Raw genomic sequence first — 19,162 nt, 5'->3', positions numbered from 1 at the left:
TGAAACCTTCCCCTAAATCAAATGCTCTCACTTCCCCTATGTAAGGCAAATGCGGTTTTCATCTTTCTCAAGTTCCCCCCACCCACGCTCCTCTGTCATCCCCTTGCCGCAAACACTGCTTACGTTTTGCTGTTCCTCAGAGGCAACCCTGCTGTGCACACTGCCACATACCACAAGGGACTTTGACTAAGGGCAAAATCAAATACATAAGAAGAGCCCCTTTGGGTCAGGCCAAGGGACCCACCTAGTCCAGCATCGTGTACTCACAGTGGCCAGCCAGTTGTTCATGGGAAGCCAACAAGCAGGACCTGAGTGCAACAGCACTCTCCTTACTTCCCCTCCCCATTGCCCTTGGTGCATAACAAGCGGGTGGCGCTGTGGTCTAAACCACTGAGCCTCTTGGGCTTGCTGATCAGAAGGTCAGCAGTTCGAATCTGCACAAATGGGTGAGCTCCCATTGCTCTGTCCCAGCTCCTGCCAACTGAATAATAATAATAATAATAATAATAATAATAATAATAAACTTTTATTTGTATCCCGCCCTCCCCGGCCGAGACTGGGTTCAGGGCGGCTAACATCAACTATAAACATTGATATAAAATAAAACAATAATTAAATCACCTCTTAAAAACCTAGCAGTTTGAAAGCACGCCAGTGCAAGTAGATAAATAGATACCGCTGCAGCAGGAGGGTATACAGCGTTTCCATGCGCTCTGGTTTCCATCATGGTGTTCAGTTGCACCAGAAGTGGTTTAGTCATGCTGGCCACATGACCTGGAAAACTGAGTGTCACAAGCCTATAGTTGCCTTTGACTGGACTTAACCTTTCAGGGGTCCTTTACCTTTACCTTCTAACAAAATACACACAGATTAACTTCATTAATACAATTCACATTTTCACTGATGGTTCTATCTTTATGCTGGAAAAATTGGGATTATTCATTCAATGGGAACAACTGCCCATACTTCTCTTGCACCGCCACCCGTGTATGCCCTTGCCTGAAGATCATGTGCTACTGCTCCAAATTTTGTTATTTTAGAAAAGGACAGATTTCCTTCAGTCTAAGAAAAGACTAAAGAAAGTGGAAGAGGACAAAGACTGGATGATGATGATGATATTAAGTATTCACACAAAGAAAGTGTGTGAATGCAGAATGGCAATTTCACCTTAAATTCCTTGTCTGGAAGCAAACCAAATCAGGCCCACAGGCAACCACCTGTATCCACGCTCTGTGGTTAAGCTGTTCATACCTATTTCAAAATAAAAGGAATTCAGCACCTGTAAAGAATTTTAATGGTTAATTAAGCCTTGATGGCATCAAGCCTCGTGTTAGCATGCTTCTGCTAGCACAGGACTTTGTGGCTAAGTTTGACAAAGCCTCCATTAACACCCCCCACTCTAAGCAAACCATTACATCTCCATTCATCAAATAAAAAGGTATTAAATCACTTCTCCTTCCAATGGCTTGAAAAATGCCCACACAGCAAATGAAGGTTCTACCTTGTAATAAGGAAGGACAGTGCACTAAATCATGGCAGAAAACGCCTGCTCCCCAAAAAGGAGGGAGGGGTTGGGAAAGGGAAACACTGGAAATTAAATGCACTAAATGCAACAATACAAAATGAAAATTGTTTGCCTGAACACCCAGTTATTTGCCGGTAAAACAAGAAAGAAAACAGAATTAAGACTAAGCATTGTGGCAAAATCACAGATTAAGTTTTCTATTGTATTTTAGTATTTTTATTGAGTGCCGTGCAACAAAAGATGGGTTTAAAATGCTGCTAAAAATAAAGTGCAATTCGGAATGTAAAAAATAGTTTATTTCATTGACCGGCTCAGTGGTCAAACTCTGAACCAGAATAAGCCCCCTGAAAGCTCTTCAAACAGTACTTCACAACCCACACAGATGTCTCTTAGTGTCTTGTGGCCTGGGCCTAATGACAACATTCTTATTCTGACCCATAAGAGTGTGTCTCCTTCCAACAGAAACCCTTCCAACAGTGGATGAAGAAAGCTGTGAATGGAGCGGGGGCCTTTCCCCATCCTTTGGACCCCCTGGGAAACTCAACAAATCTGCTATACCTGGAATTAGGTGTGCAGAGTGCAGCTGAATGCAGCTATGGGCAGCCTGAGGAAGGACCATCCACCTTGGGCCTCCTACAAAAAGCAAGACTAGAATGAGAGACTAGGGTGATGTCCGCTGTTTCCAGGAACTCTTCTCATTGTAAGACTTTTGTGGGCAAGAGTTTGTGGGAGTTTGTTTGGACCCTGGGTAAGAAGGAGGAAGGAAAATGACTGTGCCAGAAGGAAAATGAATTGATATTCTCATATATATATGTGTGTGTGTGTGTGTGTGTGTAACTTGTATTATATTTTTATATGTAACTGTATTTTTTGTAATGTTTTCTGTAAGTTGTCTGTTGTTGCTGCTTTCTTGTATACTGCTTACGGATATTTTTAATATATTAAGCACTATATAAACATTAAATAAATCAAATGATAAGGCCTTACATGGCGTATATCAACTAAACTTGAAATTATGAGCCCCAGATCATAAAGCCTTTTCCAAGGCCAAATTCTGAACATTTTCCACATATTATTTATGAATTTTGTATTCAGATAAGCCGTTGCTGATAAGGTTTAAAGCCTTGTTTATGTGGATGGGGGGCTGCAATCTGCAGCACATGAGAAAAGTCTTGGTTAATATTGTCTCAAAAATCCACAATGCACAAAAGACTGTTTCCTCTTCCTGCTCAGTTTCTGGCTCAACCTGTCTTAGAGTGAATCTTCACCCTTAAACATGGCTGTATTTCATTGTATTCCAGGGCTGAACAACCTCTCTCTCTCATATAGAAAGGAGGTACAAAAAGCTCACCTCACACCATTTTGTGTGATTCTATCCTTTTTCTGTCCCTTTGGATGTGGTGGCCATTTTGCGCTATGCCACATGTCCACAGCAGCCACTTTGTGATATGCCACCTACTCCATGCCAGCCATTTTGTTACTGGCACCCACAACCTTTTCGTGAAATTTTCAGTGTGTCCACTGTCCTCAAATGGTTGCCAACCCCTCATCTGTATCATCTCCATTTGAATTTATGAACCCTAGAACTATGTGGAGTCACACTGTTGGACCACACAGCCCAGGAATGGATGCTCTCTTGCATCTTAGACAGTGGAGATGCTAAGGGCTGCATGCAAGAAGAGTTTGGATTTGATACCCCGCCTTTCACTGCCTTTAAGGGAGGTGAGTGGGGCTGAGAGACTTCAAAGAAGTGTGACTGGCCCAAGGTCACCCAGCAGCTGCATGTGGAGGAGCAGAGACTCGAACCCGGTTCCCCAGATTACGAGACTACCGCTCTTAACCACTACACCACACTGGCTCTACCCAGCGTGACCTCAAACCTAAGCACAAGTCCCTCTGCAGGCTAGGTGATGTGGGCCATAGTTTAATCTTATTACCCCATGCCCATGGGTAGGCAAACTAAGGCTCGGGAGCTGCATCTGGCCCAATCGCCTTCTAAATCCAGCTGGTGGATGGTCCAGGAATCAGCATGTTTTTACATGAATAGAATGTGTCCTTTTATTTAAAATGCATCTCTGGGTTATTTGTGGGGCCTGCCTGGTGTTTTTACATGAGTAGAAAGTGTGCTTTTATTTAAAATGCACCTCTGGCTTATTTGTGGGGCATAAGAATTCGTTCATTTCCTCCCCCCCCAAAAAAAACCCCACAGTCTGCCTCCCCCAAGGTCTGAGGGACAGTGGACCGGCCCCCTGCTGAAAAAGTTTGCTGACCCCTGCCTATGCCTTTGTTGAAATAAACTTTCTTTTTTTCGCCCCAGCTCTCCTCCAGCTTCCCAGGAACTTCATACCGCGTTCCTTGCATCGGGGGGGGGGGGGGGAGCAAGTCACAAATGAAAGACGCTTTCATGCTGCGCAGAGGAGAACTGGGCAATGAGGCGTGTAAAAGATGCATGGTTATTTGAATCGGAATGCAAAAGGCTTGTTAATGACCACAGAAAAATATGGTTGCTTCTTTATTACCTAATGACATGCAATCTGACAATTCAAATAAATCCGCTGCTGACATACCGCGTTACATTGAGAAGCGAAGGCCGTTGACATTTTGCTTCATTCATTACTGTCTGCCAGCAACGGTATACCGGACAGCGGGGGGTGAGGGTGGGGGAGGGATGCATCCTCTTAAAACAAACAAACAAATAGTAGAAGTCTTTACAGAGCCATTGGGTGTCAGGAAGCATAATCCATTAAAAAAAAAGCAAAGGCATTCTTCAGTCCTGCTACATTCAATGCAGCTCAAGCGCCTTGATGTGGACTGAAGTCTCATTGATTTCAATGGAGCTCAGGCACTTTTATCTTATCTGGACTACGCCCAAGAAATGCAAAAGTCTTTTATGAGAGATTGATTTAAACATAGCAGTAATGAAGAACCCTCTTTAAGGCTGCCTCGAATTGCCTTGAGCCAAGCAACTTGGAACAGTAGTTGGAGCTGCCATGAAAATTCACCCACAGTGGGGAGGGGAGAAAAATATACTTTGGGACGAAGCTCTTCCTACTGCAGACAGTGCCAGAATGAGCCTCAGTCAGGAATTGGTACTGTTAATGTACATGCGAGATGCAGAGTCCATGGTTGGTTCTCCTAAGGTTTTCCAGGTTTTTTAATGGAGACTCAATTGGAATAGCAGTACTAAAAGAGGTGGTGTTTAACCCTTCTTCAAATGCAGTTCTCTTTACCACCCCACAAAACAGGGTGTCCAAACTCATCATTGCAAGTAGCTTAATGTATTTTAATGGAAGCCAGAGGTTTTCTAAACGGGGGTGGGGGCAGGTTCTTCCAGCTTCTACATCTATTGTGACAGCATACTTATTTGTGGTGCTATATTTCTCCCTCCTCTATCTCCACTTTCTATTTTTTGTTTTGTTTTACTAAACATCTAAAATATCATTTATTTCCTCTTCCGCCATTTGACTTCTACGCTTGATAATCAGAAAAGCTGCCCATTATGCTGCAGAACAGGCTGCAATTTTAGGGAAAGAAATCCAGAAGAATTGTTGCTTCAAAAGGAAAACAGCAGTGGTAAGAAAGTATTTTTAAAAGGACAACTGGTATTATTTTTATACCCGCGACAGCTCCAGAAATAAGCAAATAGCAGAAATATTTAATGACACCTTCTTTTCAGGATTCTGATCACTGCCTGAGATGTTGAGAAAATGGAAAGCCAAAAGATCTCCAATTCATACACACACACACACACACACACACACACACACACACACCATAATGGCATTGATGTTCCCCTGCCATTATTTTACCTTCGCTGCCTTAGACAGAAGTGATTCGTTGGACAGGAGTAAACAAGCTTAAGAAAAGTGACATGAATAAGAAATGCTTATTCCATATTCAGAAAACAACAGTCTGTGTTTGGACTGAGGCATGGCTGCAGAAGAAAACAAATTAAGCTTGTCATCAATTATTCCATTTATGGGAGCTAACAGCTGCCAATAGCCAACATTTTACAGTGTTGGAGAAATGTCAGTCAATATAATCTCCTCTGAATACGACAAGTAAACAGTTATTAATAATCAGCTGGTTTGATTAAAGGTCTAATGTTATTATTGACCATATTCTAAATATTATAAGTAGAAGCTTCTGTTCTGTTAGCAAGAGATACCGTGCTATTCCTGCCTTTCAAACCTACTTTTAAAATAACATTGTCTCGTTTTAAACAGAGAAAATTTCAGAACCCACCTAGTCCTATAGCGGTCAACCAGAAAGGTTACAAGAAAGAGATGAGGGCAATAGCTCTCTCCCACCATTGGTACCCAGTGACTGCCTCTGATCCTGAAGATACTATAAAGCCATCATGACCAGTAGCCATTACCAACCTAGTCCTTGATAAAATTTTCTAATCCCCTTTTAGAGCCCCTGAAGCTCATGGTCATCAGCAGCATGATCAGTTAGAGGGATTTCCCTGACGTCCAAATAGGTGGGGCAATACTGTTTACTGTGGTGGGTGATAGGAGGCAGCGAGGTCTGTGCAGTGCAGACACACCAGCGGAGACCATCTGGCACTCCTGCTGGGGTGTCTGCACTCCACTGACCCCCCCGCCTCATGGCTTCTCCTTCCAGTAAAGAGCAGTGACTCCCCTGTCAGGTGGTCAGGTAAGCACCTTTGCCCCACCGTGCTGTCCACTACTGGCCATCACCATATGCTGTGGTAGCTTATATGCAATGTTAACAGGCATAAAAAGTGTGACATAAGTTTTAGAAATCAATAAATATTAGGCCACGGTTAGGCAAACTAAGGCCCGGGAGTCGGATCTGGCCCAATCACCTTCTAAATCTAGCCCGAGTACGGTCCAGGAATCAGCGTCTTTTTACATGAGTAGAATGTGTACTTTTATTTAAAATGCATCTCTGGGTTATTTGTGGGGCATAGGAATTCATTCATTATTTTTTTCAAAATATAATCTGCCCCCCCACAAGGTCTGAGGGACAGTGGACTGGCCCCCTGCTGGAAAATGTCTGCTGACCCCTGTATTAGGCTCTTCCTTTGTGTTCTCTGATGCTATGAAATGGGGTGGGTATTCAGATTTTTCACTGGTTTCTCCCAGACTCTGGAACAGGAATGAGGGATTTCCGGCTCTCCAGTTGTTGTTGAACTACAATTCCCATTGGTCATGCTGTTTGGGGCTGGTGGGAGCCGGAGTCTCAGCATCTGGAGGACCACAGGTCCCCCATTGTTTTAAGGCATTCTCTTCCAGTGGGGTTCAACTGTCTTCCTTCCTTTTGGATTTTAAGTGGAGGATAAAGACTGCCTCATTTCTTTTTTCTTTTTAAATAATTTTTATTACATTTCCATTTAACAATCCAATCATGTCTCATTAATTAATCCAAATTATGCCAATACATATCATAAAGTCCAAATATTTTGCCGAATTTTTTAATTTTTTGTTAGGGGTACCCATGCTTCGAGCTCAGAAGGGTCCAATCCTCTCATATTTCTGCTGCTTTGATGTTCACAAGTCCCGCCTTCCAATCTTGTTGTTGCTATCATTTTTCCTCTTATTAACCTCTGAGTTATTTCCACAAGCGAGTTGAAGCAAACATTATTATAGTCCTGTGTGGATTTTAACGCTAATCCAAAAGTCCTATTCAAGCGGCAGACGCCATTTTGGCAGTTCCCATGAAATACAGTCTAAGCGTCTGCTCATTAACTTTCCCAGACCAGTTGCTGGCCATGATGCCATGGCAGTTTGTCTAACCTTTCTACTGCTATCTATCTACTTATTTAACTTCCTATGCTGCTATGGATTTTTTTTTTAAGCACCACTTTAAATTTATTAATGTCATGTTTTAATTAATTGTTGTTTTGGTGGTTATTTTGTTAGCTGCCTTGGGTATTTTATACAGAAAAGATTGATTTTCTTTTTTAAGCAAATAAAGAAGGAATAATCTAAAGCAGATTTTGGTCCAAGGGCAAGATTCTAACAATTAAGAATGCACAATTGACCACAGCCAAGCATTAGACACGCTCAACATAACCTGAATCAATCACTTGTCTCTAGTAGGAACTCCACTGCTATATGAGTGTAGAAGAACAGCCCTTCTGGATCAGGTCAAAGGTCCCAGCTTGTCCAGCGTTTTGTTCTCACCATGGCCAACAAGATTACGGGAAAGCCTATGGGCAGGACCCAAGCTTAGACCAAGCCTACAGCGAGTGTGTTGCAGTCACATGCAGAGGTTTGTGTGATCCTTTTGCCTCATGGAAAGGAAACAAGAGTTCACACAGGTCAGTCCTGAGCGGACAGCCTCCCCTGCTATGCTTACAGAGGAGTTGTGTGAGATCCATGTCTGAACTTGATCACAGAAGCATCAGTGACCTCGAAGAAACTTCTTTTATTACTCAGTTTCTTGTTTACAGAAAACCATGCCCCTGAAACAGTGAGGGTTTGTTTCAACATGATGGGCTTTCTGTATACTGATAAAAAGGTAAAGGTAAAGGGACCCCTGACCATTAGGTCCACTCGTGGCCGACTCTGGGGTTGTGGTGCTCATCTCGCTTTCTTGGCCAAGGAAGCTGGCGTACAGCTTCCGGGTCATGTGGCCAGCATGACTAAGCCGCGTCTGGCAAACCAGAGCAGCGCACGGAAACACCATTTACTTTCCCGCCGGAGCGGTACCTATTTATCTACTTGCACTTTGACGTGCTTTCAAACTGCTAGGTTGGCAGGAGCAGGGACTGAGCAATGGGAGCTCACCCCATCGCGGGGATTCGAACCGCTGACCTTCTGATCGGCAAGTCCTAGGCTCTGTGGTTTAACCTACAGCGCCACCTGCGTCCCTGTATACTGATACCATTGCTCAAATAATCAGAAGGAAAGAGGAGAGCAACTTACAGAAACAAATTACAACACAAGAAGTGTCTAGAAATAAATGGATTGTGAAGTCTGATTGTCACAACAATGTCAGGTTATTATTTCCGCACCCCACCATACCAGATATATAAAGATTTCAATTATTGGATGCTATTAGCCACTCCCATTCAGTAATAGCCACTGAACGTTTTATCCTGGCAATGTCAACAATGCTTCCCAGAAGGGAATGCCTGAAAGTCTAATGGCAGCCTGTCTTCAACCTTGAAGGATAGGGGGAAGGATGAGAGAGGCGTGGCATCAATGCTCCAATTGTGGTGGAGAACGTTTAGCCAGTGGCGTAGCGTGGGGGGTGCAGGGGGGGCCGGCCGCACCGGGCGCAACATCTGGGGTTAGGGCAAATCCACGGGTTAGGGGGCGCAAATCCACGGGTTAGGGGGCGCAAATTACTTGCCTTGCCCCGGGTGCTGACAACCCACGCTACGCCACTGCGTTTAGCCAAGCCATGCTCTCCCTCTGGCTTTCTAAAAACAGCATCTATGGAAGTCATTACAAGTAAACTTCCCCACCCACACCTGCCCTTCTTGTAACCTGGACACTGCACTAAAGGTGAGGAGAGGACTTAGCCCTGAAGCAACTGGGGCCTGGAATGGTGCTCTGCTGCTGCCCTCCTGAGAGCAGCATCACTGTGGACTGGGACGGTGTGGGGCAGAGGCGAGATCGGGGTTGTGCAGGCATGCTGGCAGGGCCAATCGGGTGCTCCCACTACTGCACAGCTCCGATCTTGCCTTCACCCCGCCCTTGCCCCATCCTAGTAAGTCGTAGCAATTCTGCCATCAAGCAGAGCAGCAACACCCCTCTGTGCTGTCCACTGCTGCCTTTAGGGGTGGGAAAGGAAGGAGAAGAAGAAGAAGAAGAGGAGGAGGAGGAGGAGGAGGAGGAGGAGGAGTTGTTGTTTGGATTTGATATCCCGCTTTATCACTACCCGAAGGAGTCTCAAAGCAGCTAACATTCTCCTTTCCCTTCCTCCCCCACAACAAACACTCTGTGAGGTGAGTGGGGCTGAGAGACTTCAGAGAAGTGTGACTAGCCCAAGGTCACCAGCAGCTGCATGCGGAGGAGCGGAGATGCAAACCCGGTTCACAAGATTACGAGTCCACCCCTCTTCACCACTACACCACACTGGCTCTGCAAATATAATAATACGGTGGTACCTCGAGTTAAGTACTTAATTCATTCTGGAGGTCCATTCTTAACCTGAAACTGTTCTTAACCTGAAGACCACTTTAGCTAATGGGGCCTCCTGCTGCTGCTGCACCGCCGGAGCACAATTTCTGTTCTCATCCTGAAGCAAAGTTCTTAACCCGAGGTACTATTTCCGGGTTAGCAGAGTCTGTAACTTGAAGTGTCTGTAACGTGAGGTACCACTGTAATAATAATAATAATAATAATAATAATAATAATAAATAGTTTTCACTGCACCCTCAGTGTACATGGGTGTGCTTTATAAAGTGGAAGAGTCCAGGTCCCTGCTGTGAAGAGCTTACAATCTAGAATTTGACAGAGGAGAAACAACAGAAGGAGGGAGGTTGGTAGAGACAAGGCTGAACGGGGAAGCAACATGCAGTTGTTTCAGTAACATGTGCTTAGGCTTAGTTGCACACCGAGTCACTGAAGGGCATGAGAGGCACTAAGGGATAGTACCAAAGCTTTCATGGAAAAGGTGGACTTCGAGGAGGGATCTGAAAGCAGGAAGAGGTGGCATCACAGAGGTCTACGAAGAAGGAGGAGACCTTCAGGTGTTGGGTGCTGGTGGAGCTGGAAAAGTGAAGACAGGGATGAATTGAGATAAAAGAGCAAAGGAAGTAGGGGAGGGAAAGTCCATGGAGGGTTCTGAAGGTAAGGAAAGGGAGCTTGTGCTGGATCTGAGATAGTATAGGGATTTGAGGAGTAGCTTGGCTACAGCATCTCAAGGCTACAGCATCTCAGGGAATGAATGTCCTGATGCCAGGACATGAGAGCCAGTGTGGTGTAGTGGTGAAGAGCGGTGGACTCGTAATCTGGTGAACTGGGTTCGCGTCTCCGCTCCTCCACATGCAGCTGCTGGGTGACCTTGGGCTAGTCACACTTCTCTGAAGTCTCTCAGCCTCACTCACCTCACAGAGTGTTTGTTGTGGGGGAGGAAGGGAAAGGAGAATGTTAGCCGCTTTGAGACTCCTTCAGGTAGTGATAAAGCGGGATATCAAATCCAAACTCTTCTGTCTGTCCCAGTCTTAAAGGGCCAGCAGCGGAAGGCCAAACAGTTCTTTTCAGCAACATAAACACAAGGTGATTTGAGACAGATGAATGGAAAGCAGTGCAGAAGAGACAAGAGGAAATGTAAGTGGAGCAGGCAGATTTTTAGAAAGGCTTTGCAAAAAAAGCGTTCTTGCATGTTACGTCCCAACAGCTCATACAGTGCCTTAAAAACTGCCCCATGCTATAGGAGTGGTGATAATGAATAAGAGGCAATCTGTAATTCTTCTTCTTAAACCATGCATAGCTGATGCATGTCTGCATTGAACAGGAGACAGATCGCTTGCAATGTATTGATGGAAATCCCAATTCGGTTCTGCCTGCAATAGTCCTCATAACTTGCTGTGGAAAGGAAAAAGTGACGTAATCTCTCTGGTGTGCACAACCACAGCAGTGACATGAGGGGCAACACTTAAGCCTCACTCTGCAGAACCAAAGGGACAGGCAGCTCAGATGCGCCTGATTTAAAGGGAACTGCAGCATGAATATATTTAATATATATTATAAAAAACAACAACTCAGGAAGCAAAGCAATGGTATACAGAGGCATACAGTAAAAGCCAAAGAGGTTAATATTTTTCCTTTTTTGTTTTTTTTAAAAAGGATGGTGGCAATAATTTCTGTCTGATTTGAAATCTACAGTGGACAAAGCCACAGGCTCCAATTGTACCTACCTGTCAAGGTCTGACATTCCTATTAGCAAGGCGCCCAAGGGCAGACACCGCTTTTAGCAGGGCACTTATTTTACAAAGGATGGCAAAAGCCCAACTTGTCCAGTGGGATGCTTTATATACAAAAAATAAAAATGAAAGTGAGAAGTAAAAAAGGCATATTCTGAAAAGCAGCAGGACGCAAGCTGGAGGAAGAACCGAGAAAGTAAAAATGGAAAGAGTGAAAAAGAACAAATGTGGCGAGCGAGGGAGAGAGGAAAGCTTGAGGTGGCCAAATTCCCTCCAACTTACAGAACAGGAAGCATTTCTATCAGAGAGCCAAGTGGATAATATTAATTAAAAGAGATAACATGAAACAGAAAAAACAAAAGGAGCAGATGAAAGGAAATCAGAATTATTAAATAAAATTGCGACGGGTTAAAAAGAAAAAAGAAACCCCCCCAAATGGAATAGACACTATGATCAAATGCACCAGGCCCTTTGATTCATTTGCCACAGAAAGTCTCCAGCAAAGCCAGGAATTGAAACTTGATGTTTCTGAGATGAGAATCATAGAATTGTAGAGCTGGAAGGGACACATGGGCCATCTAGTCCAACTCCCTGCAGTGGAGGAATGTTTCGCCCAACATGGGGCTCAAACCCACAGCCCTCACGTTCTACCAACCGAGCTGTTGTTTGGCGAACAGTGATATTAACAACAAGTACAAAAATCCAGTTGTGTTGTTTCTTTGGCGCCACTCACATTGAATCATGGCACGATGCCAGTCATTGCTGCAGTAATAATCTGAATATGGAAAAAAATGTAGGCAGAGGTAATTACACTAGTCTTTGCTGCCCAACTGGCTCAGTTCAAGCCCCTTTTTACATACAGTGGTTTGTTTGTTTAGTCATTTAGTCGTGTCTGACTCTTTGTTACCCCATGGACTGGAGCACGCCAGGCACTACTGTCTTCCACTGCCTCCGCAGTTTGGTCAAACTCATGCTGGTAACTTCGACATACAGTGGTACCTTGGGTTAAGAACTTAATTTGTTCCGGAGGTCCGTTCTTTACCTGAAATTGTTCTTAACCTGAAGTACCACTTTAGCTAATGAGGCCTCCTACTGCCGCCACGTGATTTTCGTTCTCATCCTGAAGCAAAGTTCTTAACGCGAGGTACTATTTCTGGGTTAGCGGAACCTGAAGTGTCTGTAACCTGAAGCGTCTGTAACCCAAGGTACCACTGTACTCATCTAAGAACAATGGAACTGCTTCTCACTGCACTGTGATTCCAGGCTGTTGGGAAATTTATAAATACCCCAGTCATATATTCCCCATCAAGACTCCTATGCTTCTCTCCTTCACGCCACTAGAATATCCACATAAGCTACCCAATAAAATGGCATTACATGACTGGCATGGTGAGCAAGTGTTCATTGGATTGCAGTGGTGCAGGAACTCAATGGAAGGGACCCCAAGTTTCATCTGGTACAACTCCCTGAAATGCAGTTATTGCAGTTAAATTCCTGACAGGTGGCCATCCAACAACTGGCTAAAAACCTCCAATGAAGGAGAGAGCCCACCACCTTCTGAGACAGCCCCACAGAAATGGCTCCCACACAACTAGTAATGCATAAAAGTGTGACTTACTGAGCTTGCTAGCTTCAAAATGCGATGGCTGTGGTTGAAACGGCCAAAGGCCTGCTCAGTTTTATGACACGACTTCTTCCTTACGGTTTGCTTACAATGTGGTACAATCAACATTCATCTGCCTCAAAAGACCATGGAGTGTGCCTTCAGGGGTGAAGTCAAGCCACAGCGTTAGCAGCACTGAAGTGACCTCCCCAGGGTGCAAGCCTGGGCAGTGTGAATGGAGGTCCTGGGCTGCCCAGATGATAAGACCCTGCTCCCAGCCTCGCTTATGTGGTCCAAAGGAAAACAGAGCAATACATTTAGTATCAGGAGTTGCCGGAAGGAGGCCTACAAGGAGCCATCCAACTGTCTTAGGGACTCCACTCCGGATTTATGTAGAGTTTACTCCTTAGCCCTTTATTCTCAAAAGATATCCTGCAGAGCAGTGGAGGTTTAGGATAAAAGAATACAGTGGTGCCCCGCAAGACGAACGCCTCGCAAGACGGAAAACCCGCTAGACGAAAGGGTTTTCCGTTTTGGAGGCGCTTCGCAAAACGAATTTCCCTATGGGCTTGCTTCGCAAGACGAAAATGTCTTGCGAGTTCCTGCGGGGTTTTTCCCCTCCCCCCCGTTTCCTAAGCCGCTTATCAGCTGATCCGCTAAAAGCCGCTAAACCGCTAATAGCGCTAATCCGCTAAGCTGTCAATGGGCTTGCTTCGCAAGATGAAAAAACCGCTATACGAAGAGCCTCACGGAACGGATTAATTTCGTCTTGCGAGGCAGCACTGTAAAACCATGGTTGGGTGAAAAGGTGCTTGGTGTTACTTCCAAAGGAATCAGAACAATGGGATCACAGCTAGATTTTGTGTTAGACTGTGAGCCTGAGCTGAAGGTTTACAGAAGGTGGTGACCTCACTCCCGTGATGAAGCTGTAGTTGTGGGGCCAGATGCATGTCTCCGAAATCAAAAGGGGTGTTGAGACAGATCAGTAGGGCTGGGAATAACTTTGTGCATGCACAAATGGGAGATGCCTGGGACCTTGTGCATGTGAAGCTACCAGTCCACAGAGCTATAGCATTTCCTCTTAGTGCAGGAGCTGTGCTTCCATGAGCTCTGCTACTTTGGAGCACTGCCACTGAGCCATTAAGGCCCTCCTCTTGTAGCTGAACAGGATTGAGCCAAGGAGACTCAAACTGTCACAACTTCAGAGAGTTGCTGCATTCGATGCTACTCAGTGCACACTTTTTGGCTTTATGAAGGCAAACATACGAGTGTATCGAGAAAGCGTCTGTGCAGAGTCAACAGGCTTTACCTTGGGATCAGCAGTGAGCAGTTTGAATGCTTGATATACTTGTGCTTCTTTCACGCCTCCACCAAGATCCAGGAAGTTGGCAGGCTTTCCGCCATTAAGGGAAATGATATCGCACGTTGCCATAGCAAGCCCAGCGCCATTGACTGCAATTAAGAGAATCAGAGTTGTGCATTTTAAAATGGCGAAATGCAGACTCGTAGGGATGTCGTTTAGAAAGTGCCACTACCACTACCCAGAGAAGTTACAGTTTAAGAGTGGTAGGAAAACGCTGTAACTAATAATACAATAAAGAGAGAGAGAGAGAGAGAGAGAGAGAGAGAGATTGAGAGAGAGAGAGAGAGAGCAGGGAACAGTGTAAAAGAGATGGACTTTCAGGTTTAATGCACATGGATACAAAGAAGACATCAGCAATATTTGGTGTCTGGCATTCTTAGGCTGCTATTTATTGATTCATTTCTCCCCAGTGATTATGCAGAACTAAATGGACTAAGACATGTTTCACTATTGGGGTGTGTGTGTGTGTGTGTGTGTGTGTGAGAGAGAGAGAGAGAGAGAGAGAGAGAGAGAGAGAGAGAGAGAAAGAAAGGCCATATAGCAACTTCCTGCTCTCTGCTGCAATTGCCAGTTATCTCTGGAAACAGAGCAGCACTATTTGCAAGTGTACTCCCCCCGCCTCCATTAAAATATACCAGTGAGAGCCCAAATAGACCCAGCTGACACCATTGGGCCTGTTTGCTGTTGACTCTCCAATTGCCGTTCTCTAAGCGGTGATTTGCAGCGTCCTGGACTTTGGCCTCATGGTTCAACTCTAGCTGCCCTACTAGGTTCAAGGCCCAAAATAGTATGGCGGGGTGGGGAAAATGGGGTGCTAAAGAAGTCTGAAACAGTGGCACAAGGTTCCTGTTCCAGGCTGGCTGAAGAGGAACAGTCCCTTTTAGAGTCGGGAAATATACTGCAATGTTCTGTTGCAGGCTCCCCACTGGTTTTGTATAGAAAATGAGAGGAACCCTGACAGATGCTGGGAAGAAAACATAGAGCAAAGCTTGCTTGGGGACTGCATGTGACTTGCAGGCTAAATTATGCCCATTCATAGGGTAATTTTAATTGATTAGTACTTAATAAATGAAGCATAATTTTAATTGTGCATAATACAATGATGTTTTCACAGTTTTATGTTCTGAACTTGCATATACTTTCCCAGGGAATTAGGAGCAAAAACCATATTCTGAAACCAGCAGAAACCCCACAAAACGTCTCCTTCACTTACCACTGATCCCTTAATTCCCCTGGCAGTTTTATGGGCCATGTCTAATTTCATTAACCTTGGCATAAAGCTAACATCCTGTTGGAAAATATTTAAAAACTCAGTTCTCCTTTTAACCAAACTCCCACTGGATATTCTTTTGATGACAATGCTTTAGATTTTATCTTCTTTTTTTTAATGGTTGACACCTCTGCTATGTTAAATGTTGCCTGTGTTGCAAATACATTAACTCATCTGGGTAAGAGAGAAGAAAATGCTTTGGCACGTTAAATTGATTGCTCTCTACAAAGTAAGCTGTTATTTTTTTAAAATTCCTTGACCAGGAGCCTACAATCCGGATGGGATGTTTCAGGCGTATAATTTGATGGTGCTATTGGTTTAATGAGTTACAAATCCTTTTTAAAATGTTAATTCCAGTTAGATTAAGACCTCAGTACCAAAGCTACAAATTTGTTCTACCACAATCTCTGAATCTCGCAATTAAGCATGGAGAGAAATCTACATGCCATAAACTGTGAGGAGCAAAAAGCTACTTCTCTACATTTTTTTTTAAAATTCCCATGAAGGCTTAAAAAAAAGTGTAAATGAAATGTTTATGTCAAATATAGACTGGTTCAGCTCTTATTTCCATTTTTATTATGAATTTTCCTTGTATATCTGAAACTGATTTTTATGTGTAATATTTATTTTGATACTAAAAATGATGCTCTAGTTGTTAATAGTGTTTTGCAGAACGTAAAAATTCCCTGGGTTGTTTTTTTTTCTTTTTTTTGTATCTCCTGTTTATTTCACATGTTTTAAGTTATGTTATAAAGCACTTAAGAGTTTTTGCTTAAATATAAGTGGTCCAGATAAATAATTTAATCTTTTATTTCCATTCACTGAAACATTTTTCAAATAATACAGGATCCCAAATTTACATGGTCATGCATGTACATTCTGTTTATCAGGTTAGGCTTTTAAAATGCTGGGGAACCAAAGTATAATGTTAACTTACACTGAAACCAGGCAGAGGGCCTTCTTGGTAGTGGCGCCTGCCCTGTGGAACACCCTCAGATGTCAAGGAAATAAGCAACTATCTTACTTTTAAAAGAAATCTGAAGGCAGCCCTGTTTATGGAAGTTTTTAATGTTTAATGCCCCATTGTGTTTTTAATATTCGGTTGGGAGCCGCCCAGAGTGGCTGGGGAAACCCAGCCAGATGGGTGGGGTATAGATAATAAATCATCATCATTATTATATATAACCTAATCAAACTTTTTAAAAAGAAAAGTGAACAAGAATTGTAAGGAAACAAGAGACAATAATCCAAAGGCAAAGGTTTGGGTAGGAAGATTCTGTGTGTACAAGAAAATCCCCTCGCCCTCTCAAAAATAGTCCCATGCTTCTCACTAAGAGCCAATCCAGGCATGGGTCACATCCACACCATTCATTTGAAGAATAAAGCTACCCACAAATAATCCTGGGAACTGTAGTTCACCCCTCACAGGACTACCATTCGCAACATTCTTTGAGGGAAGCCATGTGCTTTAAATGTATGGTATGGTTGTAGCCATGACATACCTGAGATCTGTGATCCTTTTGTTGTTGTTTAGTAATAAAGCAGCTGCACTGGGGCTTCTAATTTGATCTCGAGCAGGGGTCGGCAACCTGCAGCCCATGGGCCACAAGCGGACCACAGTGGGTCATTTAAACGGCCCACGACCCGCTCCTGGACCAAGCCCCCGCAGCGCCGGAAACCGTGTCTGCTCATTCACAATCCAGCCCATGGAGCGATCTCCATGGGAGTGAACTGGCCTAAAGGTAAACCTTGCAGACCCCTGATCTAGAACAGTGGTTCCCATTTATTTATTTATTTATTTATTTATTTATTTATTTATTTATTTATACACTGCCCATCTGGTTGGGCCTCCCCAGGCACCCTGAGCGGCCTCCAACAAAATACCAAAACACAGCAATGCATCAAACATCAAAAGCTTCTCCAAACAGGGCTGCCTTCAGATGTCTTCTAAAAGTCTGGTAGTTGTTGTTCTCTTTGACATCTGGTGGGAGGGTGTTCCACAGGGCGTGTGCCACTACCGAGAAGGCCCTCTGCCTGGTTCCCTGTAACTTGGCTTCTCGCAGTGATGGAACTGCCAGAAGGCCCTCAGCGCTGGACCTCAGTGTCTGGGTAGAACGATGGGGCTGGAGATGCTCCTTCAGAGGTAGCTTTTTTTACAGAAATGGCGCCACGGACCCCCTGGGTCAACAGACCACCAATTGGGAACTACAGATCTAGAGACTTATCTACCCCCACCCCCAAATTGCTAATAGCAGCTTGGGGAGAGAGGCAATTTAGACTGGGGAAAATTCATGGGAGGAACCAGCTAAAGTCCACTCCCCATTCGCTGATCCATATGGCTATTTCAATGTTTTAAAAAAGTGAAAAATTCAGATCAGGGATTGCTTGAGTGACATCTAGTTGAGGTCTCAACTGTTCTAAAATCTTGCCTGGGTGGTGGGTAGGGAGCCTGGACTGGCGTCCACCAGAACATAATGACTTGCTCCAGTGGATAGGTCTATCATGTGCAGAAGAGCATGAACCCTTAAAAAGGCCCCATTCATTGTCTGTAGCACATTTTCTTTGATGGTTTTCCATACAGGAAGCAATACATAAAACACTGATTCTAAATTCAAATGATAGTTCTGGGTATGCAGTCGAAACATTCTGCCCAGATTCCTTGGGGCAGCAATTACTTTTCCTTCCGTTATTTAGAATTCATTTCTATTCAAATGTTGACAACTTTTTGGATACATGGCTGACAATTCCAGTAACACAGTTGTGGAGTAAGTAAAACACCCACCCGCCATCATTTGGCATCTTTGATGTTCACAGAGCGCGCATATGCCAAGAATAATGACTGCATGCAGCTTAAATGTGAAGAACAGCTCTGCCGCACATTTTTAATGTTACTAAGTGGCCGCGTTTGGACGATCATATTGCAGCTTAATTAGCCAATCTATGAACGAGCCTTTGATTTCAACCTTTGAGCTGGCAAACAAACCAGGAAGTCTTCAATTAACTATAGTTTCCTGTTTCGTCCAACCTGGGAGACTGGGGTTAACAGCTTCAGAACAAGCCAAGATATTAACTTCAATATCTGAAGCTGTTAACCATAGTTTCCTGGGAAAGCCAAGTTTACCGCAAACTTTCTATTTTGTTCAGGACCTTGTGCAAATGGGATGTAGATGCAGCCGTGAGGCTCATTCATACCTTGGCTCATTAAGCTGAGATATGATTATTTGAACGCAGCCTCCATGGTTGTTAATGGTTATGTCAAACACATGGCTGGGAATCCAAAAGACAACTTTAGTCATGAGCCAGTGTGGTGTAGTGGTTAAGAGCGGTAGTCTCGTAATCTGGTGAACCGGGTTCCCGTCTCTGCTCCTCCATGTGCAGCTGCTGGGTGACCTTGGGCCACTCACACTTCTCTGAAGTCTCTCAGCCTCACTCACCTTACATAGTGTTTGTTGTGGGGGAGGAAGGGAAAGGAGAATGTTAGCTGCTTTGAGACTCCTGAAAGGGAGTGAAAGGCGGGATATCAAATCCAAACTCTTCTTCTTCTTCTTCTTCTT

General features: G+C 44.1%; 1 protein-coding gene across 1 annotated transcript in view; it reads right to left on the bottom strand.

Moving 5' to 3' along the window:
- The window catches only part of SUCLG2 (succinate-CoA ligase GDP-forming subunit beta), a 219,745-nt gene that overhangs the window by 59,228 nt on the left and 141,355 nt on the right, over positions 1-19,162 (bottom strand). Inside the window, exon 9 of the mRNA XM_081853591.1 lies at positions 14,285-14,427. Within this exon, the coding sequence (XP_081709717.1) occupies positions 14,285-14,427 (143 nt within the window). The remainder of the gene's footprint in view (positions 1-14,284; positions 14,428-19,162) is intronic.

Source organism: Podarcis erhardii (genome assembly GCF_964252035.2).
Source record: "Podarcis erhardii genome assembly, chromosome: 2".
Lineage (NCBI taxonomy): Eukaryota > Metazoa > Chordata > Lepidosauria > Squamata > Lacertidae > Podarcis > Podarcis erhardii.
The sequence above is the reverse complement of the archived record's forward strand: the minus strand, read 5'-3'. Positions and strand labels throughout refer to the sequence as shown.